A 27,297-nucleotide genomic window follows, 5' to 3' on the forward strand; every position below is an offset into this window, starting at 1 on the left:
GAGTTTCTCACAGCTGATTCTGCTCCAGCCCATAATCTGCATTTCTCCAGGTCATGAACAACCTCTGAGCCATTTAATTCCTCTGTGCATCAAGGGCTGCTCAGCAAGCTCCAACAGCCACATTCAGCACCAGCCAACACAACTCTGATGTTCAAGGCTTCCTCATGAAGAGCAAGGGGTTTAAAAACCCATCTCCATTGATTCTGCCTTCCTCTTGAATAATTTTAAAGCCATGGGAGTTTATCTTACATCCCAGGCTCATCTATATTAGGAGTTTTGGTGGGATTTTTAGCAGTGGTCAAGTTCACTGTTTTTTTTCTCTTTATAAAGTAGAAGTTATCTCTTGTCTCAGTTGAGGAAGGGGAAGTTGGAGATGACAGAGCATTCCTGTTCCTGAGGGCCCCATCCTGAGAGTGTGGACATGGTGGAGCATGTGTCAGTCAGACATCCCTGCCTCAGCTCCTTATTTAGATCCAGCCTGTAGCAGCTTCAAGATCTGCAGATAAGAGCAAGATAGAATTCCTGCACATGCACAGCAATGAACTGGAGTGGCATCATGAAAAACCCCACAAAAACCCATAAAGCATCAAAGTTCTGCATTGGAATCTGCCAACCTGCATTTTCCACCTTAAAATATTTGCCCAAATTTAAGTAGGAAATGGAGCTGAGCTGGACTTGCAGTCTTGTTTGTTAACCAATTTTATCTTAACCTCCTTGAAGTATTAAAACTAAGTAGAACATCCCAAGTTAAAACTCTTTTCTTAGGAAAAGTGTGATGTACTATTGGTAAGACTTTATTTCTGAATGATACTTATGAGACCTGCACAAAACTCATTTTCTAGTGTCTTAAAGGCAGAGCTGGCAGGGCAGAAGACCTTGGGTTTCAGACTGGGTGTGCATGAGACAGCTGAGGTTTCTCTGTTACCTGGAACACAGGGAAACAGCTGGAAAGTCAGAGAGCCATGTCCCTGTGCCTGCTGCACAGAGCGACAGCTGTGGTGGTGGAGAATTCAGCAGGATTGATAATACTTTGCATTTGAATGTGCCTAAGGATTTCAAAAGGGCACAACATCCATTTAGCCCCCAGCCTGCGTGTTTTCTCACAGCATCATTATTAATTTTGCAGAAGATACAACACAAACTTTAGCAGGAACAATAATTTCTGCTTTGGGAGTGCCACCTCCTCATCCTCCCTTCCCAATCCCCAAGTGCCCAGCAATCTTAGCTCAGAAGGGAATGTGACTCAGGCCTTCAACTGAAGGGCTGTCACTTGCAAACCCTCAAGGCTGGATGTGGCCCTGGTTTTATCACTGGCCACCAGCTGCTTCTACAGCTCTTGCCTCCTCCCCAATGATTCAGCAAATCTTCTTTGAGGAGAAAAACAAGCACACAAGTGAACAAATCACAATGTCAGATTACAAAGATGAGCGGGGAAAAGCTGTGGCTCGAAGGAGGAAGATAAAAGTTGGTGAAGTTACAGGAGCCAAGGATGAAAATGCCCAATAAAGACAAGGTTTTTATTGAAGGGAAGCAGTAATAACATGAAAAAAATGTTGTAGTTTGGATACTTAATGCTGTGGAACATTGCTAAGAGTAAGGGAACACAATGTGGAAGGAAATGAAGCATATTCTACCCTCTACTATCTGGGCATTGCACAGGGCTGATAGGGATTTGTGCTGGTATAGATGAGAACTGAACAGTCCATTCTGGTTTACACTGAAACAGAGTTCCCCTAAGAAAGCTATTTTCAGGAGGAGTTTCTCTGTCTGTCACCAAGATTTCCAATAATCGGGAAGCACCTTGCCAGGCACTTTGAATATCACTGTTCCTGGAAAAAAGGATGCAAGTCATTAGCAGAGGGCAGTTGGAAGTAATGTTTTAACTCCTGACAGCTTTGACCACTGCATCATATTTTTATATCATTTTTATATCCATGAATGTATGGTTTCCTGCTTGAGGTGAAACACAGGATCAGTGTAACAGCTCTATAGAATAAAGAGTAAAAAAAGTAAAAAAGAAATTCCAGCCAGACCTCAGCTAGGAGATGTAATATTTCCTCTAAAGGCATTCCACTCTACTCAAAGCCCAGACTTCCAAGAATGCCATGAAATCTTAGGGAAAATAAATGTTTGGAATTTATGGAGAGCTCATGCCTCATCTGGGGAATCTCTCAGGCAAGTGAGTCCTCCAAGCTCTGTGAGAGAGATACAGCATGGAATTAATGTAACACAAAAAGCAAGCCCAGAAGGAAGGGAGCTCAGGAACTGTGGACACATATGGGATGGATAAACTGTTCCCAGAGGCATTTGGGGTACATACTTGCGCTGCTGCTCTTCCCCAGGAAATACAAAAGATGAAACCATGGCACAGCCCAGAGGCTCTCCCCTTGAGCTCACCCCGGGATATTGTTGGTGTGTAAGTCATGCAAAGAGTGCCAGGGGTGGCTCCTTTTAAAGCATTTCCCTGTGCTGTGCTGCCACCTGCTCTCACAGCTCTGGGAGTCCCCCCTGGCTCTGACAATACTCAGGTGAGCTCTAGAACTGCAGTGTCAGCCCACCTGAAAAGCGGAGACCTTACCACCAAGTTCAAATGTTTAAAGTGTGGCTACAGAGGAGATGGAGACTCCTTTTAGGAGGTGTCACATGTTAAAAATGAGGGGTAATGGGTACAAGTGACTCCTGGGGAGATACAATTGAGTACTAGAGGACAAATTTTCATAGTGAGAGCAATCAGTCACTGGAATAACCTCCCCAGGGAAGTGGTGGATTCCCCAACACTGGACACTTCTCAGATCAGCTGGGCTGTGTTAACTAGACGGGGCTTTGCCAAGGGAGGTTGGATCAGGTGATCTTTGAGATCCCTTCCAAGCTGGTGTTCTTTGTTTCCATTAAAATGCGCTTCTGCTGCACCCTACAGGCTGAAAACAGTTCTTTTATCATTAATCACAACTTCTAAGCCAGGCTTATGGTTTTGTGAGTGGAGGCTGGCTCCTGGGTATTTGGGGGTTGAACTGTTTCTACTCCATGCCAGAGCTCTCACAGAAGGAGCACACACAGTTCCCACAGTTCCCACCTTGCTGGGATGGGCAGGAGGAAGAGCAGCAGCTGTAACACAGACACACAGACACACAGACGTGCCACCACCCCTGACTCAAAGACCCCACAGAGGTGGGGGACACAGGGCTCAGCTGTGCCAGAGATGTCCCACATGCTGGATCCCCTTGGGAAAGGGAGAGCTCAGGAACAGGGGGGAGATGGCTGGAGACCTCCAGCTGCTGAAGCTGCTGCCTTGTTCTGCTTTATCCCTTTAGGGAACAACAGAGGAGGCACAGGGGAAAACTGCCTGGCAGTGCCACTCCAGCAAAAGTCCACTTGAGGTGAGGGGACCTGAGGATGTGGTGAAGGGCACTCCCCCTCCCAGCACACCCCACACATCCTGGGATGCAGCAAACCTGGTTTTCTGCCAGAAATCGATGTCCTGTGTTCCTGTGCACACCTGACCCTGATTTGCTTTGCCAGAAGGACAATCTGGGAGATCTCCCACAAGAAACATCTTTCATTTTCTCACTGTTGACCTTCATCTGCACTCTTTTAAGAAAAAAAACCTCAATGGCTTTCTCCTCTTGCATTGCCCCTTGATGCAGAAGTTGGGCCAAAGCTATAGGGTCACTCAGCTGAGTCCCTTCTCTTCTGGAATCTGGAGCACAAACTTCATTTTCACATGTTCTAGTGACAGCCCCATGTCTCTGTGAGCTACAGGCAGAGTGAAAACCTGGTCCCTTCCCTGTTTCTTAGAGAGGGATATAACAATTCCCTGTTTTGGGGTGAGAGCCTGATTTCCCTCAGCAGGACCTGTCACCCACACAATGCCATCTTTGTCATGAAGAAATCTCAAACAAACTACTGGATGCTGCTGTCCAGACCTGGAAAAAAGTGTTCACCATTGCTATGGGTAAATGGGTGCCTACATTTTCATAATAACTGGCTAATGAGGAAGCTCAAAAAGCTCCCAAGAGAGAGGCAAGCATCTAAACGAGCTGGTAATACACCACAGAGGAAAAATAACAGAGAAGTTGCATTGCCAAATCTCTCTGAGTGTGGGAAGTATAGTCTGATCAGGTAAGTGGCCATGTAGAAAATCAAAAATATACCTGAGGAGATAGGCCTCCAGCCCAAACAAGCAGCAGCTGCAGGGCTCTCACAGGGCCATGCCCTTCAGCCAGGGACTGGCCTCAGGCTACGGAAGGACAAGGCTGTGGAGGCTGCCCCGCTTCAGCCCAGAGCCAATCCTGGCCCATGCATTGGCACACACACCTGCACTGGTGGCTTTATAAAGGCAGCCCTCCAGCTGGCACTTTCCCCTCAGGGCTGCTCTCACCATGGCTCGCTGGCACATCCTGGCCTTGGCCCTGTGCTCCTACCTCGGGGTAGCCTGGGCTGCCACAGTAAGTACAAAGCTGGCTTTGCACCCTCAAGCTGGAGGTTTTCTGCTCCTGCCATTTGTCTTTGGGCCTGTGGGGGGATTGCTGCTGCCTCTCTGCTCCCAAGGGCACCTGCAGGACACCTGCACAGGCACAGCTCCAGTGGCACCTGGGGGCTTTCCACAAGGCACCAAGGGCACGGATGGGGAGGGTGGGATGGGAATGGGTGGCAGTGTGGGAAGCCAGAGTTATGAAGGGCAGAGCAATGGATTTTCTCTTCTCCATGGTGCCTCCTGTAGCTGGGTGTGGTGCACACTGAGGGAGGATTTGTGGAAGGAGAGAGCAAGAAATTGGGACTCTTTGGGGGCTACGTTGACATCTTCAGAGGGATCCCCTTTGCTGCCCCTCCAAAGACTCTGGAAGACCCCCAACCTCATCCTGGCTGGGATGGTAAGGTCCAACTTTTGAATACCTGTGGTTTGGGGTTTTATTTTCACTTGTCTCTCCTCAATCTGGCACATATGGAAAATGGTACAACATATTACTCAGACTGGTCACGATGGCTGGGGAGGCTTTGTTGCCATTTGCACTCGACTCACAGAGGAAAGCATGGTTGAGCAGACAACTTTCAACCAGAAAATGGAGCTGATGCCCTTAATTAGGACTTGCTGTCTTCCTTTTCCACTCTTAGGAACACTGGAAGCAAAAGAATTCAAAAAACGCTGCATGCAGTTGAAGCTGACACAGACTGATGTCCGTGGGAGTGAGGACTGTCTCTACCTGAACATCTGGGTCCCTCAAGGGAGAAAACAGGGTATGAGGCTAGAAGGGACCTGGGATGGGCTTTCCCACCTGCCTTGTGTGCACAGATTGTGCTGCAGCCTCTCTCAGCAGTTCTGTTCCATAGTGGGCAGGTGCTGAGCAGTGATTTTCAGGGGGAAAGGTGGGGACTGTGTCAGACAATGTCCTAACTCACCTTCACCCTGTTGGGAGGGTCAGCCTCTTGAGCAGAGCAAGGATGTACTTGCAGAGCATCAAGTCAGCTCCTGCCCAGGGCAGGTGCAGCAGTGCTCAGGGAGGGGATGAGGGATGGAGGGGCAGCACCTGCCAGCTCAGTGGGGGCTCACTCTGCTCCTGTTCCCCTCCTCCCAGTCTCTACCAAGCTGCCTGTGATGGTTTATATCTATGGCGGTGCCTTCCTGCTCGGAGGCAGCCAGGGAGCCAATTTCCTGGACAACTACCTGTACGATGGGGAGGAGATCGCCGTGCGGGGCAACGTCATTGTGGTGACCATCAACTACCGCGTGGGGCCGCTGGGCTTCCTGAGCACCGGCGACGAAAACCTGCCAGGTACCAGGGCCGATCCCTCGCTGGGACCCTGCCCCCGGTGCCCACTTTGACAGCTTGGCTGTGCCCCTGCTCACTGCCGGGGGATGTCTGTCCCTCAGGGAACTACGGGCTGAAGGACCAGCACATGGCCATTGCCTGGGTGAAGAGGAACATCAAGGCCTTTGGGGGTGACCCAGACAACATCACCATCTTTGGGGAATCGGCCGGTGCTGCCAGTGTCTCCCTGCAGGTGAGTTATCCTCGTTGGTTCTGATCAGAGCCCCTGCTCTGCCAGTGGGAGAGAGGCACCCCTTGGCACTCATCTGCTTTCCTCCCCACTGCTGCCTCATTAATGTCCTGCCCTGGCCAGCCCAGCAATGCTCAGCCTCAGTGCTTTGTAGCTGCTCCTCTTCTTCAGCTTCATCCATCCCACCAGTGCAGCCACGTGTCCTTGCTTTTGGGAGGTGTGGGCAAACAGCCATTACTTTCCGTGTTCCTCTCTTCTCTTCTCTTCTCTTCTCTTCTCTTCTCTTCTCTTCTCTTCTCTTCTCTTCTCTTCTCTTCTCTTCTCTTCTCTTCTCTTCTCTTCTCTTCTCTTCTCTTCTCTTCTCTTCTCTTCTCTTCTCTTCTCTTCTCTTCTCTTCTCTTCTCTTCTCTTCTTCACTTCATGTTTAACTCCTGAGACTGTTCAACAACACAAGACCTGGCAGTTTCCCCAGGCTGAGTGCACAAGATGTGTGGGGTCTGGTAGGCCATGGTCTCCTCAGGAGTTTGTTCCCAAACCCCTCTTGTTTCCATTTTTCCCCCCAGACGCTGTCCCCAAAGAACAAGGGCCTGTTCAAGAGAGCCATCAGCCAGAGCGGTGTCGGGGTCTGCAGCTGGGCCATCCAGAGGGATCCACTCGTCTGGGCCAAAAAGGTAACATGCAAGTCGTTTGGAAAACTATAAAAAGCAACAAACCAATTCCCTAGAGGAAAGCCTGGCTAGGAAGTGATTGGCCAAGAGCTGTGCCCAACAGTGCTGTGGAACTTAGCTGCTTTGAGATTAAAATGAGATTTAAACGAACCCACATATCTGACTGCATAAAAACTACTCCTGGCTTTGGAAGTAATGCTAGGATGTTTCTCTCTCTTCTGCCACAGCTTGGAGAAAAGGTGGGCTGCTCCACAGACAACACCACCGTCTTGGCCAACTGCCTCCGTATCTCTGACCCCAAAGCCTTGACCCTGGCCTACCACCTGCAGCTCACCCACCTAACCAGTAAGTGCCCTGCCCTGTGCTCTAGTCCATCAGCCACCCTGGGCTCTCCAAGCCACCTGCAGGACTCTGGAGCAACTGCCAGGAGTGTAGAGGTGTTGCTTGTGCCCGTCAGAAAAGGGACATTAATGAGAGCTCTTGCAGTCACCTTTCTGTGGGCAGATGCATATTGCATCTGATGCACACTGCCCACCTCAACCTTTTCTTGGGATATGCCAGAGCACACATTTGTTTCCTCACCTCCTTACAGACCCCACTCTTGTCTCTTGCAGTGCCCCTGGTGCACACCCTTGCCTTCTCCCCAGTTGTGGATGGCGATTTCCTCCCAGACGTGCCAGAGAAGCTCTTTGCCAACGCTGCTGACATCGATTACCTGGCCGGGGTCAACAACATGGACGGGCACATCTTTGCTGGTGTGGATGTCCCCGCCATCAACCGCCCGCTGGTGAAGGTCACTGCGTGAGTGACAGAGCCCTTAGAACCCTCAGCAGGAGACATCTGCTCTTCAGAGTAGCTCCCAAACCCCAAGGAGTCAGACTTGAGTGGACAGGGCACAGCCTTCCACACAGGATGTCACTCCAAGCCTGGGTGCCCAGGTCTTTTGTTGCGGAGTCCAGAGCCTGCAAGAGAAAGGACCAGGCAAGAGCCCTGCCCTGCCTGAAGCTGCTGCTCAGTAATTAATTCATATCATTTGTCTTTTCAGTGACCAGGTGTACAATTTGATCAAAGGCCTCACCGTGGACAGGGGTGAGGCTGGAGCCAACGCCACCTACAACATCTACACACAGAGCTGGGGTGACAAACCCGAGCAGGAGGTCGTGAAGAAGACAGTGGTGGACCTGACCACTGACTACATCTTCCTGATTCCCACACAGGTGGCACTGGACCTGCACCTGCAGAATGCCAAGTGAGCAGCTCAGCCCTGGGGGTGTTGCACATGGGGCAGGGTGAGGGTGAGAATTGGAAATGGAAGTTAAAAATGGCCTCAGGATGTTTTCTCCTGAAACCACCCCATGTGAGGTGATGCACGTGAGCATCTTCCAAGGCTGAATCTGTGGCCCTGACGGTGTTTGGTGTGTTGGTTGGGATTTGCAGCCCTTTTCTGCTTTCTCCTTGCTGAGCCAGTCTCTTTGATTTCCCAGGAGTGGCAAGACCTACAGCTACATGTTCTCTGAGCCGTCCCGCATGCCCGTCTACCCCCGCTGGGTTGGGGCAGACCATGCTGATGACCTGCAGTACGTGTTTGGGAAGCCCTTTGCCACCCCTCTGGGCTACTGGCCCAAGCACAGGACTCTCTCAAAGGCCATGATTGCTTACTGGACCAATTTTGCTAGAACTGGGTGAGTGATCTGTGGTTTGATGCAGCATTTCAGGCTACTGGTTTTGCCCAATAACTTTTCAGGATCATTCCCAGAAGTTCTCTTTATTTGTGTTGTGAGCAGGGCTCTGTGTCTCACAGGACTGGAATTTGGTCTGCGTTCTCCTCCTCCATAGCACATGTGGGGAAGACAGAGGCATTTTCATTACTTATGATCTCTGCTTCCACTTGATGAGGTTTACTCCTCAATCCTTGTGTTCAGGCAGGACATAAATCCCTGTGTGAAGCTGGGATTATGCCAGTGGGGATGGAGGGAGAAGGCTGCAGGTTATCAACTCACTCCTGGCAGGCACAATTCCTAGTGCTTGTGCCAGTGTCAAACACTCTGCATGGTCACACATTTAACTGCATCCCCAAGCTGCCCTGATAAAACTGAGCTTCTGTGTCTCCTTTTTCCCCCAGTGATCCCAACAAAGGGCATTCAGATGTGCCCGTTTCCTGGCCAGCCTACACCAACGATGGCAAGCACTACCTGGATATCAACCACAAGATGAACAAGGACTCTGTGAAGCAGAACCTGAGGTCCCGCTTTGTGACCTTCTGGAACTCGGTCTATCTGAAGCTGCCGCAGGTTGCTGACATCTCCCAGTCAGAGTTAATGTTCTGAACCCTTTAAAGATAGTTCATTAAAAGCTTGTAACTGAGTGACTCTGGTTCCCATTTTGTTTGCCATGACAGGATTTTCTTGCCAGTATTAAGATCAGGCAGGATGGCACATCCATTGTGTGGGCAGTGTGTGTTCCCCTGGCTGTGACACCCCGATGTCCCAGGGAAGCTGATGGCAGCTGGGGTCCAGTCTGTCCCTGCTCAGCCAGCTATTGGCCCTGGGGTTGTTTTTCCTCATTGCCCCTGTGAGCCCAGGCAGGACAGCCCCAATCCTGACCTGTCCTCTGGATTTCCCTGTGTTACCATCAAAGTTCCTGCTACTGCCAACCAGATCATAGAGAGCTACAGCTGCAACAGGTGAATGCAAACCAGTCCTGACCTGTTGTTTATCATGCACTGACATTGCTCAAAAACTGATGGGACAGAATAAATCCATGTGGGTGGTGATTCCCCACTGGTTTTGGGGCAGAGGCTGGGCTTGATTGGGCTGAGGAGCTGCAGCTCTAAGCAGGGCAGGATAAAGAGCACAACTTTCCACAAACCTTATCCAGCACATGTCCCCATCCACACACTGGGTCTGGTCTGTCCAGGCCCTGGTACCCTGTGGGAAGAGCAGGGGGGCCCAGCCGTGCTGGAGCTGCCCCACAGGCCTGGCTGGTGTGGAGAAACCAGGGCTGGTGTGGGACATCGGGGCTGTGGATGCTGGGAGGAGAGCAGGGGTGTTACAGTGGATGGGACCCTGGTGTGTGTGTGTGTGTTGAGGTTCTCCATGCAGAGAGGCTGGAGGATACGGAGCCCATCCCTGGGGAGCCCCTGCACTAGAGCCATCCTCCTGCCTGCTTCCAGAGGGTTGGAGCTTGGAGACAGGGCTTCCAAGAATTGATGTCATGTGTTCCTGTGCCCTCCTGGCCTCCAAAGGCTTTGCCAGAAGAACAATCTGGGAGATCTCCCACAAGAAACATCTTTCATTTTCTCACTGTTGGCCTTCACTGGTTCTTTTTAAAGGAAAAGAAATTTCCAGATTGAGTTGATGCCTGCAGTTCCCTCTTGCTTTGCCCCTGTCCCAGTGAGTAGCTGCAGTAGCTCCAGGAGAACAAATGAAGCCTTTCCAACCCAGATTTCATACAGATCATTCCTGAGTGCTGGAGGGTTTCTTGCCAGCCAGGGTAGAGCTCCTCTGTCAGTGTGAAAGTGCATGTAGCTTTGAGTGGATTTTTAAAAATTTTCTTTCTTCGGTGGTGCCATGAGATCCTTTATGGTACCAGTGTGTGATCAAGGAAGGTTGAGCCAAAGTTAAACCAACCCAGTGCTCACCTGGCTGAGTCTCTTTTTAGATATCTGGAACACAAACTCCATTTTTGCATGTTCCTATAAGGACTCTCACCATAAAATGCACGGGAATCCTTTCCTTCTTTGCTTCTCTTATCAACTGATGTTCTACCAGCGCTGGGATTAAATGTGAAAAGGTATTGCATGATGACAGATGAGTTTTCTGTTAAGAGACAAATTTCAAAGCTATTATTTGTATCTATCCATTCCCCTCTCTCTCTGACAAACACAAAAAGCGGTGAAGATGACAAAGAGCTACTGCCATGAGCCTGCAGAGATATGAGGAGGAAGGAAACTTCAAGCTTTCTGATAGATGTGGCAATGAAATGGAGACAGAAATTCTGGACTCTGTGTGAACTTGATGAGCAATCTGGCTGCTGTTGGATGGAATCAGCTTTAAGACTTGCTGTCATTTTGAGTCTTTTACATTCCCCAGTGTGTTACAAATGCAAGGCTTCTCGTAGGTTGCTGATATTATGTTCTACTGCACAGCTTAATATGATGTCAGCCCCCTGTGCTGGGATGAGGCGTCTCAAGACTCCATTTGGTTTAATTTCTCTGGAATTTTCTTGGACTGAGCGATTTCCTTTGGTTTGGCCTCCAGCCCAAACAAGCAGCAGCTGCAGGGCTCTCACAGGGCCATGCCCCTCAGCCAGGGACTGGCCTCAGGCTACTGAAGGACAAGGCTGTGGAGGCTGCCCCGCTTCAGCCCAGAGCCAATCCTGGCCCATGGCATTGGCACACACACCTGCACTGGTGGCTTTATAAAGGCAGCCCTCCAGCTGGCACTTTCCCCTCAGGGCTGCTCTCACCATGGCTCGCTGGCACATCCTGGCCTTGGCCCTGTGCTCCTACCTCGGGGTAGCCTGGGCTGCCACAGTAAGTACAAAGCTGGCTTTGCACCCTCAAGCTGGAGGTTTTCTGCTCCTGCCATTTGTCTTTGGGCCTGTGGGGGGATTGCTGCTGCCTCTCTGCTCCCAAGGGCACCTGCAGGACACCTGCACAGGCACAGCTCCAGTGGCACCTGGGGGCTTTCCACAAGGCACCAAGGGCACGGATGGGGAGGGTGGGATGGGAATGGGTGGCAGTGTGGGAAGCCAGAGTTATGAAGGGCAGAGCAATGGATTTTCTCTTCTCCATGGTGCCTCCTGTAGCTGGGTGTGGTGCACACTGAGGGAGGATTTGTGGAAGGAGAGAGCAAGAAATTGGGACTCTTTGGGGGCTACGTTGACATCTTCAGAGGGATCCCCTTTGCTGCCCCTCCAAAGACTCTGGAAGACCCCCAACCTCATCCTGGCTGGGATGGTAAGGTCCAACTTTTGAATACCTTTGGTTTGGGGCTTTATTCTTGCTTCTCTTTCTTTTAGTTGGTTTTTCTCAAACTAAAGATGTTCTTGCCTGCTTTATCAACTAAGCACAGCCAAAAAAAATCTCTTTGTCTCCTGAAGGGTCTGAAAGTCTGTGTCTAAATGTTCCCAAGAACCTCAAGTAACCCTGAGAAGTAACAAAACTCAGGCATGGCACCTGCATCTGCCTTCCCTATGCCTTGGCTGTCTAGAGCTGGTTCAAAAGGGAAAGTCTCCCAGTTTGTCACTCCCTCATACCAGGCACAGTGGCTGGGAAGGCTTTGCTGCCACTTGCACTGGACTCACAGAGGAAAGGATGGGTGAGCAGACAACTTTCAACCAGAAAATGGAGCTGATGCCCTTAACTGGTCATCCCTCTTTTCATTCAGGAACTCTGAAGGCAAAGGAATTCAAAAAACGCTGCATGCAGTTGAAGCTGACACAGACTGATGTCCGTGGGAGTGAGGACTGTCTCTACCTGAACATCTGGGTCCCTCAAGGGAGAAAACAGGGTATGAGGCTAGAAGGGACCTGGGATGGGCTTTCCCACCTGCCTTGTGTGCACAGATTGTGCTGCAGCCTCTCTCAGCAGTTCTGTTCCATAGTGGGCAGGTGCTGAGCAGTGATTTTCAGGGGGAAAGGTGGGGACTGTGTCAGACAATGTCCTAACTCACCTTCACCCTGTTGGGAGGGTCAGCCTCTTGAGCAGAGCAAGGATGTACTTGCAGAGCATCAAGTCAGCTCCTGCCCAGGGCAGGTGCAGCAGTGCTCAGGGAGGGGATGAGGGATGGAGGGGCAGCACCTGCCAGCTCAGTGGGGGCTCACTCTGCTCCTGTTCCCCTCCTCCCAGTCTCTACCAAGCTGCCTGTGATGGTTTATATCTATGGCGGTGCCTTCCTGCTCGGAGGCAGCCAGGGAGCCAATTTCCTGGACAACTACCTGTACGATGGGGAGGAGATCGCCGTGCGGGGCAACGTCATTGTGGTGACCATCAACTACCGCGTGGGGCCGCTGGGCTTCCTGAGCACCGGCGACGAAAACCTGCCAGGTACCAGGGCCGATCCCTCGCTGGGACCCTGCCCCCGGTGCCCACTTTGACAGCTTGGCTGTGCCCCTGCTCACTGCCGGGGGATGTCTGTCCCTCAGGGAACTACGGGCTGAAGGACCAGCACATGGCCATTGCCTGGGTGAAGAGGAACATCAAGGCCTTTGGGGGTGACCCAGACAACATCACCATCTTTGGGGAATCGGCCGGTGCTGCCAGTGTCTCCCTGCAGGTGAGTTATCCTCGTTGGTTCTGATCAGAGCCCCTGCTCTGCCAGTGGGAGAGAGGCACCCCTTGGCACTCATCTGCTTTCCTCTCCACTGCTGCCTCATTAATGTCCTGCCCTGGCCAGCCCAGCAATGCTCAGCCTCAGTGCTTTGTAGCTGCTCCTCTTCTTCAGCTTCATCCATCCCACCAGTGCAGCCACGTGTCCTGTGAAGAAACAGCCTCTACTTTCCATGTCCCCCTCCTCTGCTCCTCCTCTCAACATCTCACTTTTTAGCTTTAACTCCTGACACTGTTGAACACTACAAGACCTTGCAGCTTCCCCGGGACAGGTGCACACCCTACAAGGCCGTCCACCTGATTTGGCAGGCCATGGTCTCCTCAGGAGTTTGTTCCCAAAACCCCCTTGTTTCTGTTTTGCCCCCCAGACGCTGTCCCCAAAGAACAAGGGCCTGTTCAAGAGAGCCATCAGCCAGAGTGGTGTTGGGCTGTGCAACTGGGCCATCCAGAGGGATCCGCTCCTCTGGGCCAAAAAGGTAACGTGCAAGTCATGATTGAAGGACTATAGAAACCAAAAAAGTTTTTCCCTAAAGGAGAGCAGTGCTAGGAAGTGATTGGGCAGGAGCTGTGCCCACAGCGCTGTGGAACTTTGCTGCTTTGAGATTAAAACCCCAGCTCTGCCTCTGAAACAATAAGCCCTGCCTTTGGGAGCTAACACTAGGATGTTTCTCTCTCTCTTCTGCCACAGCTTGGAGAAAAGGTGGGCTGCTCCACAGACAACACCACCATCTTGGCCAACTGCCTGCGCCACTCTAATCCCAAGGACTTGACTCTGTCCTACCACATGCAGTTCACTCACCTGCCCAGTAAGTTTCCCAGCCCATGATGTGGTCCATCAGCCACCCTGGGCTCCCGAAGTTCTTGGCAGGACTCTGGAGCAACTGCCAGGAGTGTTGAGGTGTTGCTTGTGCCCTTCAGAAAAGGGATATTATTGAGAGTCTTGCAGTCACCTTTCTGTGGGCAGATGCACATTGCACCAGATGAACACTGCCCACCATGCAATGGCAGCAGTGGCTGGATTATCCAATGGTCCTGCCTTGGCCTCAGAGCAGCTGTTTTGGCTTCCTGTTCTATGAAAACAGCAAGAGCAATTCCAGAAAACAGCTTGTAAACAAACAAAAAAGATCCTACCCCTGCTATTTCTATTTGAGTCGCTGGGTGGAGTGCAGGAACGCGGCTGCTTTTGTGCTGGGGGGATTCCTTTCCCAAGAACATTCTCCTGGAGCTTCTGGTCACAAACCACAGCGTTTAGCCTTGGTCAGAACAGAGAGTGGCCAAAACACTGCTGTGCTACTGCACACTCTGGGGCTGGCTGTCCTGACAATCAGACAGCATGGCCAGGTGGGATGAGAAGTTCAGTTCTTTCCTATCTTTAAGTGGGTTTTTCAGAAAGGATTTGAAGGAGGAGAGGATTTGTGGATGATAGCAGGTGGCATTTGGCTGGCAGACCTCTTGCTCTTCTCCTTCAGCCATAGTCATGAGGTTTACCCTGCATCTGGGTGACCTCCTGCCCATGCTGAAGTCACTGCTCAAGCTGTCATTCACGTCACCTTGTTCTTTCCTGAGCTCTTTGAGTCATGAGATATGCCAGAACACAAATCTGTGTTTCCTCCTTACAGGCCACCTTACAGACCCCACTCTTGTCTCTTGCAGTGCCCTTTGCGCACACCCTTGCCTTCTCCCCAGTTGTGGATGGGGATTTCCTTCCAGACGTGCCAGAGAAGCTCTTTGCCAACGCTGCTGACATCGATTACCTGGCCGGGGTCAACAACATGGACGGGCACATCTTTGCTGGTGTGGATGTCCCCGCCATCAACCGCCCGCTGGTGAAGGTCACTGCGTGAGTGACAGAGCCCTTAGAACCCTCAGCAGGAGACATCTGCTCTTCAGAGTAGCTCCCAAACCCCAAGGAGTCAGACTTGAGTGGACAGGGCACAGCCTTCCACACAGGATGTCACACCAAGCCTGGGTGCCCAGGTCTTTTGTTGCGGAGTCCAGAGCCTGCAAGAGAAAGGACCAGGCAAGAGCCCTGCCCTGCCTGAAGCTGCTGCTCAGTAATTAATTCATATCATTTGTCTTTTCAGTGACCAGGTGTACAATTTGATCAAAGGCCTCACCGTGGACAGGGGTGAGGCTGGAGCCAACGCCACCTACAACATCTACACACAGAGCTGGGGTGACAAACCCGAGCAGGAGGTCGTGAAGAAGACAGTGGTGGACCTGACCACTGACTACATCTTCCTGATTCCCACACAGGTGGCACTGGACCTGCACCTGCAGAATGCCAAGTGAGCAGCTCAGCCCTGGGGGTGTTGCACATGGGGCAGGGTGAGGGTGAGAATTGGAAATGGAAGTTAAAAATGGCCTCAGGATGTTTTCTCCTGAAACCACCCCATGTGAGGTGATGCACGTGAGCATCTTCCAAGGCTGAATCTGTGGCCCTGACGGTGTTTGGTGTGTTGGTTGGGATTTGCAGCCCCTTTTCTGCTTTCTCCTTTCTCAGCCAGTCTCTTTGATTTCCCAGGAGTGGCAAGACCTACAGCTACGTGTTCTCTGAGCCGTCCCGCATGCCCGTCTACCCCCGCTGGGTTGGGGCAGACCATATGGATGACCTGCAGTACGTGTTTGGGAAGCCCTTTGCCACCCCTCTGGGCTACCGGCCCAAGCACAGGACTCTCTCAAAGGCCATGATTGCTTACTGGACCAACTTTGCCAGGAGTGGGTGAGTGATTCCCATTCCACATTTGGGGCTTGATGCAGCCCTTCAGGCTGCTGGTTTTGTCCAGGAAGTTTTCAGGTTCATTCACAAAATCAGAGTGTTTCGTGTCTGTATTTCTTATTCCTGAATCCTGATGTTGGTACAGAGGTTAAGTCCCTTTGTGAAGCTGGGATGATACCAGTGGGGATGGAGGGAAGAGACTGCAGGTTGTGCACTCATTCCTGGCAGATAGAATTCCTATGGCTTTTCTCACTGTCAGATTCTCTCCTTTCCTCTCACTTAAAGCCTGACTTGATCAGACAGTGTTCCTGCCAAAATCTTCAAAACTGAGCCTCTCTGTTTTCTTTTTCCCCCAGTGATCCCAACATTGGCCATTCGGACGTGCCTGTTTCCTGGCCAGCCTACACCGACAAGAGCAAGTACTACCTGGATATCAACCACAAGATGAACAAGGACTCTGTGAAGCAGAACCTGAGGTCCCGCTTTGTGACCTTCTGGAACTCGGTCTATCTGAAGCTGCCGCATGTTGCTGACATCTCCCAGTCGGAGTTAATGTTGTGAAGCTAAGAAAGAAATACCTTTTAGAGATCATTAAAGGATTTCTTGTAGCTGAGTGTCTCCGTTTCTCTGTTTTTTGTGTCTCTGTGTTGGCTGTGACAGAGTTTTCTTGCTAATGTCAAGGACAGGCAGGATGGAACATCCTGAGGGCAGCGCGTGTTCCCTGGCTGTGACTGTCAGTCCTGGCCAAGCTGTCCTTGCGGCAAATTACATTCTCACCCTCACCTTCATACCCTTCATCTGCCACCTTTTGTGGCTTTAAACATTGCTGAGACGAAAGCTGAAGTTCTTAGGGAGCAAAACCTCATTTCAGTGAGAATTAACACCACACTCCTTGCACGATCAGAGAAATGTATGTGTACGTGCGAGCATTTGCTCAGCTCAGAAATGTCCAGGCAGCACAGGGACAAAACAACCCACGGGGGAGGTGATTCTGTGTTTGTTTACGGTCACAAGCCGGGCTGAGGAGCCCCAGCAGGACAGGACGAGCGCAGACCGCCCTCAGGCCTCGCCCTCCCCTCAGGCCCAGCCCGGCCCGGCCGGAACCGCGGTGCGGCGGAACCTTCGTGCCGCGGTGCGCGGGGCGGCGCCGGGAGGGAGCGGCGCGCAGCGATGGCGGCGGCGCGGCAGCGGGGCCCGCGGGGCTCGGCCGTGCTGGAGCTGCCCCGCAAGCCGCGCCTGGTCTGCGTGGAGTACCCGGGGCTCGTCCGGGACGTCGGGGCTATGCTGCGGACGCTGGGAGGAGAGCAGGGGGTGTCGCGGGTGAGGGGGTTCGGGGAGTGTGGGGGCTCGCTGGGCTGAGGGTGAGGGGCGGTGAGACCGGCCCTGGGCAAGGGGATGGGGCGGGAGGGGCCCGGGACCGGGACCGGGGCCGGGGCCGGGGCCGGGGCTGGGGCTGGGGAGAGCCTCCATGTGGGATCCTCTGTGTGAGCCCTTCCAGCCCAGCGTGTCCCCACCCGGGGCCCGTGGGTGGTTTGGGGGTGATGCCGCTTCCCTGCTGTCCCCGAGCAGGCATTCAGGCGGTGTGCAGTGAAATCATGGAGTCATAGAAGCGTTTGAAAGGTTCCAAAAAATTCATTCAGTTCCACCCTCTTGCTGTGGGCAGGGACACCTTCCACTAGACCAGCTTGCTCCAACCTGTCCTTCTGGGGATGAAGCAGCCACAGCTTCTCTGGGCAGCCTGTGCCAGGGCCTCCCCACCCTTATAGGGAAGAATTCCTTCCTCATATCCAGGATATTATACTTTTAATTAATTTTTCCTGATACCCAGGATGTGAGTAGCTGCACACCCCTGCGATGTGGGGCAGGGATGGTTCCCCTGGGGCTGTGTGAGGGGCACAGCTGGTGCCCACAGCAGCCTGTGGGGCTGGGGGCTGGCACAGGAGCACGGGGCTGTGGGGGCGACATGCTGACAGGGGCTGTGCCCCCCTTGCTGACAGATCTACGCCGACCCTGCCAAAAGGCTGGAGCTGTATTTCCGCCCCAAGGACCCCTACTGCCACCCCGTGTGTGCCAACCGCTTCCCCACCTCCACCATGCTGCTCAGGGTCACCAGGAGGAGCAGGAAGAAGCAGCAGTTGGACCCCGAGGAGCAAATCCAGCCAGAAGTGCAGTTTGAGATGGACATTCTTGGGATTGTCAGCACTGTTTACAAATTTCAAGGTAACCCTTGTGATGTGGCTTAGAGATGAGTGTGTTTGCTGGGAAAGGGAAGTGTTTCCCCCTAAGCAGTTGAGGGCTGGAAGGAAAATCAAACCTCCTTGCTGGATAAACCTTTGCATAAACTTGTCAGACTCCTGCTCCTGAAAGTTGAGTGTGAGAATTATTGTTGGATTCACAACAAACTTCACAGTGTTTTATCTTTTGTTTCTTACAGGAATGTCTGACTTCCAGTACCTGGCAATGCACTCTGGCCCTGATGGCAAGCAAACCTCCATGTATGACAAAGTCCTGATGCTCAAACCAGAGAAGGAAGAGTTTTTCAATAAAGATTTACCTCTTTACATCCCACCACCCATTTTCTCACGCCTGGACACTCCTGTGGACTATTTTTATCGCCCAGATATACAGCACAGGTCAGTGCCTTTTCTCATGATACATCTTTCATGTGTTTCACCCTTTTAATTTGCTGCCTTGTGCTGATTTGGCACAACACAGGCAAAAAACCACCAGAAGGTGCCTGGCAGTGGCAACCTCAGCAAAATTCCACTTGAGGATTTGCCAGCTGAGGGGAGCTGGGCATGAGGTGAAGATGATGATGCCTCTCCCAGCTCACCTCACACAGCTCCTGCCTGCCTCCAGAGGGCTGGAGCCAAGGACAGGGTTTCCAAGAATTGATGCCATGTGTTCTGTGCTCTCCTGGCCTCCAGTGGCTTTGCCAGAAGAACAATCTGGGAGATCTCCCACAAGAAACATCTTTCATTTTCTCACTGTTGGCCTTCACTGGTTCTTTTTAAAGGGAAAGGAGTTTCCAGATTGAGTGGGTGCCTGCAGTTCCCTCTTGCTTTGCCCCTGTCCCAGTGAGTAGCTGCAGTAGCTCCAGGAGAGCAAATGCAGAGGGTGAAGCCTTTCCAATACAGATCATTCCTGAGTGCTGGAGGGTTTCCTGCCAGCCAGGGCAGAGCTCCTCTGTCAGTGTGCAAATGGATGTAGTTTAGAAGTTTTGGAATTTATTTAAATTTAAATTTTCTTTCTTCAGTGGTGCCATGAGAATCTTTTATAGTACCAGTGTGTGTGATCAAGGGAAGTTGAGCCAAAGTTAACCCAACCCATTGCTCACCCAGCTGAGTCCCTTTTGTTTTCCCTGTTCCCTAGGGAGGGCTACAACAATCCCCAGGTGTCTGCTGAGAACCTGATTGGCCTCAGCAGGGCCCGGCGCCCACACAACGCCATCTTTGTCAACTTTGATGATGAGGAAATCCCAACTAAGCCCCTGGATGCTGCTGTACAGAACTGGAAGAAAGTGTGCACCAATCCTGTGGATAAAAAGGTGGAGGAAGAGCTGAGAAAGGTGTGTGCCTTATTCCTGGTGTCAGCACTGTCCTGGGGAGGAAAAAGTAGATTTTTCTCCCTAGAAATTCTTGGTGATTGTGAGTGACTGACACAAGTGTAAGTAGATGCTGCTGACACTGCTGTGTCCATTTCAGTTCTGCAAGTCAAGACTTGAATCTGTGTCTTAACTCTCATTAGGCCCTACAAGTTCTCACATCACCATCCAACAGCTCCTGTTGAGGGCCAAAGGCTCTGATATGGACCTGAGTGCACTTGGAAAGCTGCTCTGCCTTTGGGAACCCTTCCCACTGATGTGTGCCTGTCTGTGTGTCCTTCAGCTCTTTGGGAACCCTTCCCACTGATGTGTGCCTGTCTGTGTGTCCTTGCAGCTCTTTGGGAACCCTTCCTACTGATGTGTGCCTGTCTGTGTGTCCTTGCACCTCTTTGGGAACCCTTCCCACTGATGTGTGCCTGTCTGTGTGTCCTTCAGCTCTTTGGGAACCCTTCCCACTGATGTGTGCCTGTCTGTGTGTCCTTCAGCTCTTTGGGAACCCTTCCCACTGATGTGTGCCTGTCTGTGTGTCCTTCAGCTCTTTGGGAACCCTTCCCACTGATGTGTGCCTGTCTGTGTGTCCTTGCAGCTCTTTGGGAACCCTTCCCACTGATGTGTGCCTGTCTGTGTGTCCTTCAGCTCTTTGGGAACCCTTCCCACTGATGTGTGCCTGTCTGTGTGTCCTTCAGCTCTTTGGGAACCCTTCCCACTGATGTGTGCCTGTCTGTGTGTCCTTGCAGCTCTTTGAGGTGCGTCCCGTGTGGTCTCGCAATGCAGTCAAAGCCAACATCAGTGTCCATCCAGACAAGCTGAAGGTGCTGCTGCCTTATTTGGCCTATTACATGGTGAGTGGTACTTCTGTGAGCATCACCCTGCTCTTCCTGGTCCTTTACCACTTCTGAGGTCCTGCCACTAAGTACCTGAGCTTAATTTAATGTCAAGAGACGGGGGGAAGGAAATGCTTTAGAGCCAAAGTTGAAGCCAAGAAGGATTCAGTGGCTGTTTGCTCTACAGGTTTTAATCACCTCTGCAGGTCAGGACCCCCATCCCCCCCAAACAATTCTCTCAATGAGACATTTGAAAGGAATTACAATTGTTTGTCTACTCTGAGTTGGACTCACTGGAGAAATACCAACAAGAGATTCTCAGGGGCTCAAAACAACAAAACAGTCATTACTGGGAACTTTGGAAAATCAGAAAAACTTTGGTCACTCCAAGTCACTGTTCACCTGGCAGTGGTAGCAGTTTTTCCACACAAGCACTTTGCTGTGACCTTGCAGGTTGGTTTGTAAAAGCACACAAATATTTGTGCTTTGATTGCCAAGTGTATAAATATATTTCAGTGTATAAATATTAGCATGGCAAGTGAGCAAAGAGCTGGTAAAACAAATATCTTTGGGCAATGAGGGAAAATATTAGAACTTTCCAAGGACCTTGCTACTGAAGGAAGTTGCAACACTGTGGTGCTTTTTTGTAACCATGTTCCCTCATGTGTTTGTGCAGTTAACAGGTCCTTGGAGAAGCTTGTGGGTTAGGTTTGGGTATGACCCCAGGAAACACCCTGAAGCAAAGATTTATCAAGTGCTGGACTTCCGAATTCGCTGTGGAATGAAATATGGTAAAAGGGCCCAACCCACAGAGCTGCTCTCTCTGCTTTCTGGTTAATCCTGGTAGTATTTTTCTTTTTATGTGTTTTTCAAACTCTTTTGCCATATTTCTGCTTTGATGAACTTGTCACCTTTTGAGCTCCTTACTTACTGTAGTTCTTTTTAAAATTCCTGTAATACTTTCTTTCATAGTATGCAATAGCTCTTTTCTCATTTGGCACATTCTAAACTCTGCCTTTCCTCCTCCATATGTTCCAAGCCCAAGTGGGTGTAGCAGAGCATCCTCCTCACTCAGGGGAGGCACCAAGCAGGAATTCTGGTGCTCACATAGCAGCTTTTCCTCAAGGACCTCAGCATTTCCTGCAGGATGCTGGTCTCAGACCTTGGATGTGGGGTTCCCTGTTTTGATTTCGCAAAGGACAAGTTGAGGAAAAGGAGTTTTTGATGCCATCTAATAAGTCCATGACAGAGCTGGGTTCCACTCATTGATATCAGATCACATTTCCAAGTTAAAGGGTTTTGTTGATCTCTTCTCCCCACCCTGCTAAGACCAGCATATCCTCCAAGACCAGCCTGCCCTTCCCACACCAGTCCAGCCCTTGTGTTCCTGAGCTGGGGATATTCTGCAGAGTGCTTGCCCTCAGTTCATGACTGGATTTTGGTTTTCACCTCTAGGTTATGCTGCTACTGACATGCCTGTGAAAGCAAAACGGAGCACGTACAACTACAGCCTGCCCATCACTGTCAAGAAACAAGGTATGGGCCAGAAGGGCTGCTTGGCTCTTCTGCTTCTCTGTTTGCCCATCCCAGACACAGGTGGTGAAGCTGAGTTCCTGTGTTCTAGCTGAGCCAAAACTGGAGCTTGTGTTTTGGTTATAATATTGCTGCTGTTAAGCCAGAGAAAAATCTGCTGGGAAGTGTTGTGGGAGTCTGGCTGAGCCACAATGTCTGTTAGCAGGCAGGAGGGAGTTCTGCAAGCCACACTGGGAATTCAGAATTCACTGAGGTGCAGAGAATAGGGGAGTTCTCTTTGCTGTGTCAAAAGAGAGTAGAAAAGGTTAAAATTGTGAACAAACGGGCTCTGGAAAAAGCTGCACAAGTCAGCACTTTTCCTGGGGCTGTCCAGTAACATCTCTAAAGAATGAGCAAAGCACATGCTCTGGTGCTGGTTGGTCTGGTTTTGTTGAATCGACAGAGAGAGGTGACAGTCCAATATGAAAGATGTCCCTCATTAGGACTCTTTGTTTTCCTTTCAGGAAGTCACACAGTCAGTGTCCACGACCTGAAACAGGGGCTGGGTTCAGCTGGTACATCTGGGGCAAAAAAGTCCCCCTCCAGCAGGTATAAGCTGAAGGTAAGCATGACTTTCTATGCCAAAATCTTGAATTATCTCAGTGAAATGGAGATGATTCCTGGCTTATCAGTCATCAGGGGATCAGCTATGAGTGATTTAATGTGCTCAGGTTTACCTGGGAAGCTCCCAGTTGGATATGGCACTATGGAACACCACCTGAGTGTATTTTATTACATGCTGCAAGGTGAGATTGCTGCTCATCTTAGATGTGAGGAGTATTTTGCTTAAGTTGATAAAACTGGAACTTCATGGGCAGCGAAGTGCAAAAAAATCACCATGTCTTTATGAGGTCATGCTGCAAAATCCAACAGGGTGGAATAAATAAATAAATGAGTCTTACCATTCCTTTTTTTGCTAGAATGAAGCCCATGATGCACTGCTGGGCAGTGACAGGCTGCAGACAGAGCTGCAGACTGGAGAGGTGAAGTGTGTTCTCTGCCCAGCAGTGCTGGTGTGACTGTGGCTGCAGGGACATTTTGGGGCATTCCTCATTCAGCTTTTATCTTCTGCCTTAAAACTTGTTTCTCTTGGAAGTACAATGTTCTTCAATCAGCCCATTGGAAGTACTTTCATTACAGCATAACATGCACATGAATACTTTCCTTTTTTCCTTCTTTTAGGAATCTGTCTACATTTTCCGGGAAGGAGCCTTACCCCCTTACCGCCAGATGTTCTACCAGCTCTGTGACTTAAATGTGGAAAGGTACTGCACCCTGACAGCTGAGTCAGACAGATTTCAGAGCCTGTTGTTTATACCCTGTCCATTCACCCCTCTCCCCCTGAGCAGGAACATCAGAGGTGTTCAGTTGCTCAATAAAAACAGAAAAGTATTTTCACACATGAACTTCCTTTCCCATCCGACAATTAACCTGGATAACCAACTGTGCTATTCCAGCTCAGTGAAGGGAAATGGAAGTGAAGCAGTGTGTCTCATTTGAAACTCACACCTGAGTGCAGAAGATTAAGGTTTCTTTCCCTTTTGCTCTCTTCAGCCTGCAGAAGATCATCCATCGGAATGACGGCACCGAGTCGGAGTGCACGGAGCGGGACGGGTGGTGCCTTGCCAAGACCAGTGATGACCTCAGGGACAGCATGTCCCTGATGATAAAGCAGATCATCAGATCCACCAGACCTGGTAAGGATGCTTTGAACATGAGGATGTTGTAGCTGGCACAGGCAGAGGTGTCCCTGCATCCTCTGTGTGTTCTTTGGGATGTAGCTCATTCCAGTGTGGGAGCTGAGGCTGCTGGCCTGCAGTGGGAATGTGAGGTGGCATTAGGGATGGCTGGGAGTTAAGGTTTTATATTTCATCTTCCCAGTATCAAAAGCCCTTCAGCTTTTAAATGTCTTTTGCACAGTGATAATCAAAATCTTCATTTCGTTGGTAGCATTTTACTTTTTATTGATATTATTGATTGACCAAGAAGTGAGAAAATTATTTCTTGATGATGCTGGGCCAACGCAATAATATCCCAGTGAATTGGGTCAGAATGAGGCAGGAGAGGAGGTACAGCACTGCAGCTCTGCTGCTGTTCTGCTCTCCTTCCTGGACTGTGGAGTTGGATTGCTCTGGGCTTGATTTGTTAAGATGAGCAATATTAGCTGTGCCCCTGAGGCTGCTGTGAACTCAATTGCAAATGCCCCTAGGCTGCACTGAGAGAAGCATCACAGTGTCTTTCTTTCTTCCCAATTTAAGCTCTTTTCTCAAATACAACAAGCAGTGAAGATGGCAAAGAGCAGCTGGCATATGAGTCTGGAGAGGATGAGGATGATGAAGAGGAGGAGGAAGAGGACTTCAAGCCTTCTGATGGGAGTGAAAATGAAATGGAGACAGAAATTCTGGACTATGTGTGAACTCAGTGAGCAGTGTGGCTGCTGTGGACAGAACTGTCTGCTCTTGCTCCTTGAGAGCCAAGGGTTCAGGGAAAGCAGAGCTTGTGCTAAGCTGATGATGTTCTCTGCACTGACTGCTGGTGGGCAACATTCTGGGTGTTTGGGAGCCACTGCTGCATTTTCAGAATTGCTGGCTGAGAAACCCTCCAGCATGCTCAAGAAACTCCCAAGAGTGAGCCCAGAATCCAAACCAGCTGGTAACACACCTGAACATGGGAGAAGCTGCATTCCCACATCTCTCCATGTGTGGGAGTGCACTCTCTCCAGGTTGGTGGCCATGTGGAAAATAGAAAAGGTGCCTGAGGAGATGCTGGGAGAAGAAACAATCAGTGCTCCTGGAGTCCCTAAGGCAGGTTCTGCCCTTCTGCTTGTCCAGAGGGAGTGAAAATACTGAGCCATGCCTTCAGCACTGAGCCTTGCTGGTCATCTTGGAAATAAAGCCAGCAAGAAAAGACACTTTCTAGCAGTGAATAATTCCCTTCCTGGGTGCAGTGTTTGTTGTCCTCATTACCTGATGCACTTCTCAGGTCTGTTTTGACTTCCCCAGCTAGCAAGTAATAAGCACTGAAGGCAGAGGGGCAGAGCTTCAGGTGCACAGAAGTTGGCCACTGCCAGCTGCATTGTTCCCACCAAAAGAAAGCCCCAAAAAATTAAAGAGCTACTGGTATTTTCTAGTTCTTGTGCATTCCCCAGTGTGTTCTGAGCACACCTGAAAGCCAAGCTCTTTTAAAAAACAAGACCTCCTCTTCTCCTCCACTGAGGAGGCCCTGTTACAGTTGCTTTCAAAGCTGTTACTTGTAACAAAAGTGGTAAAACCCAACAAATTATAATTGGAAGTGCAACAGTTTCAAATCACAGGTTCAAAGGAATGAGGTTCATTTCAAAATTGAGCCCTGGTCCCTCAGCCAAAACACCAATTTGCCAAAATAAAGTTCAACCCCCAGAGTGAACATAAAGTATGAACTCCCCCACAGTCAGGCCCATCCGTCTTTCCCCAGGAAAGTGCTGGCATTTTGGGGAAGGAGAACAGGACAAGCCCTGCCTTGGGGCAGAGACGTTTGAGCATCAGTATTTTATTGCAAAGACTAATTACATTGCTGTGTACAAGTCACACCGGGCAGTGTGCTCCTTCATTGAAGTGGTACAAAATACACAGGGTACAGCCAGTCCCCCCGCTGGGAGGGGAGGGGACAGTGCCAGGGTGGGCAGGCACGGAGCAGAGGGGTGGTGCTGGTGCCCAGGGGAAGGGGCTTTGGGCAGGGGGGAGGCAGGAGGCTGCCCGTGCGTCAGGGAGCCAGGAGCTCCCATCATGTGCATCATGGGCAGCGCTGCCCGAGGGGCCGCGGGGCGGGAGGAGCTCCGTGCCAGCCACGCTCACACCCAAGCAGCCTCTTCCTCACCAGCCCCAGCCCCTGGAGGGTGCTCCCTGTCCTGGAGCAGGGGAAGGCACCACAACCACCTGGGAACGCTGACAGGCGGGAAACTGAAAAGATCTGCTGGAATGACGAGCTTAAAAAACAGAGATGGAGGCAGGAGCAACAAAAGGTCCCCCTTTGGTTAGTGTTTCCTACAATGGTTAAAACAGGCATCTCTGCCCCTGCTCGAGCAATTAGTGGTAGAGAATTTGGGGGGGGGGCTGGCAGGGTCTGCACCCCGTGAGCACAGCGCAGCAATGCTGCTGCTGCTGCCAGCGTCCCTCCCAGCAGCCTTAAATACAGGGGGTGCACAGGACAGGGACTGGGCTGCAGGGCAGGGGAAGGCTGGATTAGTAAAATGTACAAGTTTACCTCTTCTATTTACAACCAATAAATACTGGAAAAAAAAAAATCAGTAAACTTTTTTGTTTTATACAAAAAAAAAGTCTCATTGCTGCTTCTCCCATGGTCAGTGTTTGAAAAAGTCCGGTTAAAGCCCAAAGTGAGTGGCACTTTCTGTGGGTCAGGCAGTGGCAGCTGGGGCACCTGGAGCACCTTGAGCTCTCTGGCCCCTCCATGCCCACACAGACCCAAAGTCTCTATTTACACAGTTTCACACAGAACTTTGCTCTCCTCCTCCTCAGGCTGGCAGCGCCGGGGGCACGGCCTGAAGCTCCCCCTTGGCAGAAGAGACACTGGCATTTGATCTTTGGTGCAAGTTTGAACTGGCCCAGTCCAGCTGGAGGATGTGCTGGATCCAGAGAAGAGCGAGACCACGCAGGCTTCCAGCTGGGGAGAGCACGAGGCACCCACTCCATCATGGCACGGCCACAGGCTCCTCCACGGGGCTCAGCACTGGTGCAGGGCTGCATCCTTCCAGCTCACTCCCAGCCCAGGGCATCCGTGGCTTCTCCAAGGGAAGGACAAGGACAGGCAGAGCTGTGCGGTGGTGGCAATGCCAGTGATCCCAGGGAGGACAGACGTGGAGGTAACACTGGGAAAGCTGGGAAGGAGGCTTGGCAGCCCCTTCCAGGGTGATGGTAGCTCCTGCTCTGCTTTGTCACAGCCCCTCTGCAAGTCACTGCTCCTCAGCTCGCTTAGACACAAGGCACCTACGGCAGAGGCGGGCTCCAGCTCTGGGCTGGCCGGGCTGGCCGAGTGTCGCACCGAGGAAGGTTAAAAAAAACGAAACAAAACAAAAAAATAGACAAATCCCCCCCCCATTGCTGCCTTCCTGTGTAGAAAAAAAGACCTGATTGGAACGGGGGCTTGTGCAGAGAGAGGCAGAGGTTGACACCAGTTGCCCAACTCTCAGCTCTGGGTGCGGAAGGAGGTGCACGGCCATCGCCCGTGGGTGAGGGTCACTCCTCTGCCCTGCAGGGTGGCACAAGGAGTGGCCACAGCCAAGCCCGGAGCAGCTGCCCCCAAGGCCCCGTCGGTGATGGGTGGCAGTGGGGCTGAGGCTAGAAGATGCCCTTGGCGATCTTCAGGCCTTTCTGCTTCATCCTGGGCAGGGTGGAGCTGGAGCCGTGCTTGATCTTCACCCCCTTGGAGAAGCCCCTCTTCTTGAGCACAAAGTCATAGTTGGCAGCGGAGTTCATGGCGTAGAAGACGTTGGCATTGTCGGGGATCTTCAGCTCTGGAAGTGAACAAGGATGAGGGTCAGTCAGGTGCCCTTTCCTTGAAAAGGGACCAGAGCAGGGCTAAGGTTT

The 27,297-nt window shown here is 51.1% G+C and overlaps 4 protein-coding genes across 8 annotated transcripts in view; 3 read left to right on the top strand and 1 right to left on the bottom strand.

The window, feature by feature from the left end:
- Positions 1-4,379: 4,379 nt before the first annotated feature.
- On the top strand, positions 4,380-8,992 carry LOC132082317 (bile salt-activated lipase-like). Its single transcript, XM_059486546.1, has 11 exons — positions 4,380-4,445; positions 4,721-4,871; positions 5,113-5,235; positions 5,574-5,771; positions 5,870-6,000; positions 6,561-6,668; positions 6,893-7,010; positions 7,280-7,466; positions 7,711-7,914; positions 8,150-8,347; positions 8,788-8,992. Exons 1-11 carry the CDS (start codon positions 4,380-4,382, stop codon positions 8,990-8,992), a joined length of 1,689 nt encoding a protein of 562 aa, XP_059342529.1.
- A 2,141-nt stretch (positions 8,993-11,133) lies between these two features.
- LOC132082412 (bile salt-activated lipase-like) lies at positions 11,134-16,276 on the top strand. Its single transcript, XM_059486674.1, has 11 exons — positions 11,134-11,199; positions 11,475-11,625; positions 12,056-12,178; positions 12,517-12,714; positions 12,813-12,943; positions 13,365-13,472; positions 13,685-13,802; positions 14,650-14,836; positions 15,081-15,284; positions 15,521-15,718; positions 16,072-16,276. The coding sequence occupies exons 1-11, from the start codon at positions 11,134-11,136 to the stop codon at positions 16,274-16,276; spliced, it is 1,689 nt and encodes a 562-aa protein (XP_059342657.1).
- A 609-nt stretch (positions 16,277-16,885) lies between these two features.
- On the top strand, positions 16,886-24,644 carry GTF3C5 (general transcription factor IIIC subunit 5). Its single transcript, XM_059486215.1, has 11 exons — positions 16,886-17,035; positions 17,713-17,935; positions 18,150-18,348; positions 19,088-19,283; positions 20,057-20,161; positions 20,820-20,934; positions 21,599-21,679; positions 22,180-22,277; positions 22,898-22,980; positions 23,270-23,412; positions 23,974-24,644. The coding sequence occupies exons 1-11, from the start codon at positions 16,886-16,888 to the stop codon at positions 24,129-24,131; spliced, it is 1,551 nt and encodes a 516-aa protein (XP_059342198.1). The 3' UTR covers positions 24,132-24,644.
- Positions 24,645-25,223: 579 nt separating this feature from the next.
- The window catches only part of RALGDS (ral guanine nucleotide dissociation stimulator), a 55,074-nt gene continuing 53,000 nt past the window's right edge, over positions 25,224-27,297 (bottom strand). For all 5 annotated transcript variants that reach the window (XM_059486213.1, XM_059486211.1, XM_059486212.1 and 2 more), the window contains exon 18: positions 25,224-27,224. In XM_059486213.1, coding sequence (XP_059342196.1) covers positions 27,049-27,224 — 176 coding nt within the window. In that variant the 3' untranslated portion in view covers positions 25,224-27,048. The remainder of the gene's footprint in view (positions 27,225-27,297) is intronic.

Source organism: Ammospiza nelsoni, chromosome 20 (genome assembly GCF_027579445.1).
Source record: "Ammospiza nelsoni isolate bAmmNel1 chromosome 20, bAmmNel1.pri, whole genome shotgun sequence".
NCBI lineage: Eukaryota > Metazoa > Chordata > Aves > Passeriformes > Passerellidae > Ammospiza > Ammospiza nelsoni.